This window comes from Octopus bimaculoides, chromosome 2 (genome assembly GCF_001194135.2).
Source record: "Octopus bimaculoides isolate UCB-OBI-ISO-001 chromosome 2, ASM119413v2, whole genome shotgun sequence".
In the NCBI taxonomy this organism is placed as follows: Eukaryota; Metazoa; Mollusca; class Cephalopoda; order Octopoda; family Octopodidae; genus Octopus; species Octopus bimaculoides.
In genome coordinates this window covers 70,953,830-70,954,721 of record NC_068982.1, presented here as the reverse complement: position 1 = coordinate 70,954,721, position 892 = coordinate 70,953,830, and the positions used below count along the sequence as shown (strand labels likewise).

Below are 892 nucleotides of genomic sequence, written 5' to 3'. Positions count from 1 at the left end.
TGGTGGGGGTGGGGGGCAATGCTTAATTCATGATGGGTCGTTGAGTGGTGGCAATGGGGAGGGAGGGGGAGGTGGCAAACCGATATAATACAGAACCAACCTACCTCATCTTCCTGTTGGCGAACAAGTTTCTTCTTCTCGCCCTCATGTCGTAGTTCTTTCTCAGACATCTCCTGTTTGTAGTTTTGCTCATTCTGCAAGAATTTCTCCTGGCTTGTGCGTACCTCCTGTTCCAAATCACTGACCCGCTGTAATGCAAGTAATATTATATGTATAAGTATGTGTATATCTCTCTCTCTCTCTCTCTCTCTCTCTCTGTATATATATATATATATATATATATATATATATATATATATATATATATATGCATATATGTATATGTGCGTATGTGTGTGTGACTGTGTATATATGTATATATACTTATATATACGTACATACACATATATATACATATGCATACATATATACATACACACAAACAAACATAAAAATACATCTTAACAGAACACTTGTGTGTGTGAATATATATATAATACAACCAATATATATATATATATATATATATATATATATATATATATATAGGATGTAAAAAAGATTGAAGACATGTATTAGATAATTGTAAAACTGCATGCATGAACATGTTTCTGTAGATACCAGTATAAATGAGAGAAAAAACTGAGATTTAGAACCTTTAGCAAGAGATATTCTTGTGCTAAAAGATATTTTCAAAATGATGTTTCTCCTCTTTTAGACATCAATCTACATTTTTATCTGTACATGGAGAGACACAGATGTGCATGCATGGATACATCCACACCCATACATGTATAGGTGTATTAACACAACCACACATACACATATATATCAATACATATCAATATATATA

General features: G+C 32.3%; 1 protein-coding gene across 4 annotated transcripts in view; it reads right to left on the bottom strand.

Annotated features, from left to right (window-relative positions):
• The window catches only part of LOC106883441 (centrosomal protein of 112 kDa), a 141,344-nt gene that overhangs the window by 95,516 nt on the left and 44,936 nt on the right, over positions 1 to 892 (bottom strand). For all 4 annotated transcript variants that reach the window (XM_052978267.1, XM_052978263.1, XM_052978269.1 and 1 more), the window contains exon 10: positions 105 to 248. In XM_052978267.1, coding sequence (XP_052834227.1) covers positions 105 to 248 — 144 coding nt within the window. The remainder of the gene's footprint in view (positions 1 to 104; positions 249 to 892) is intronic.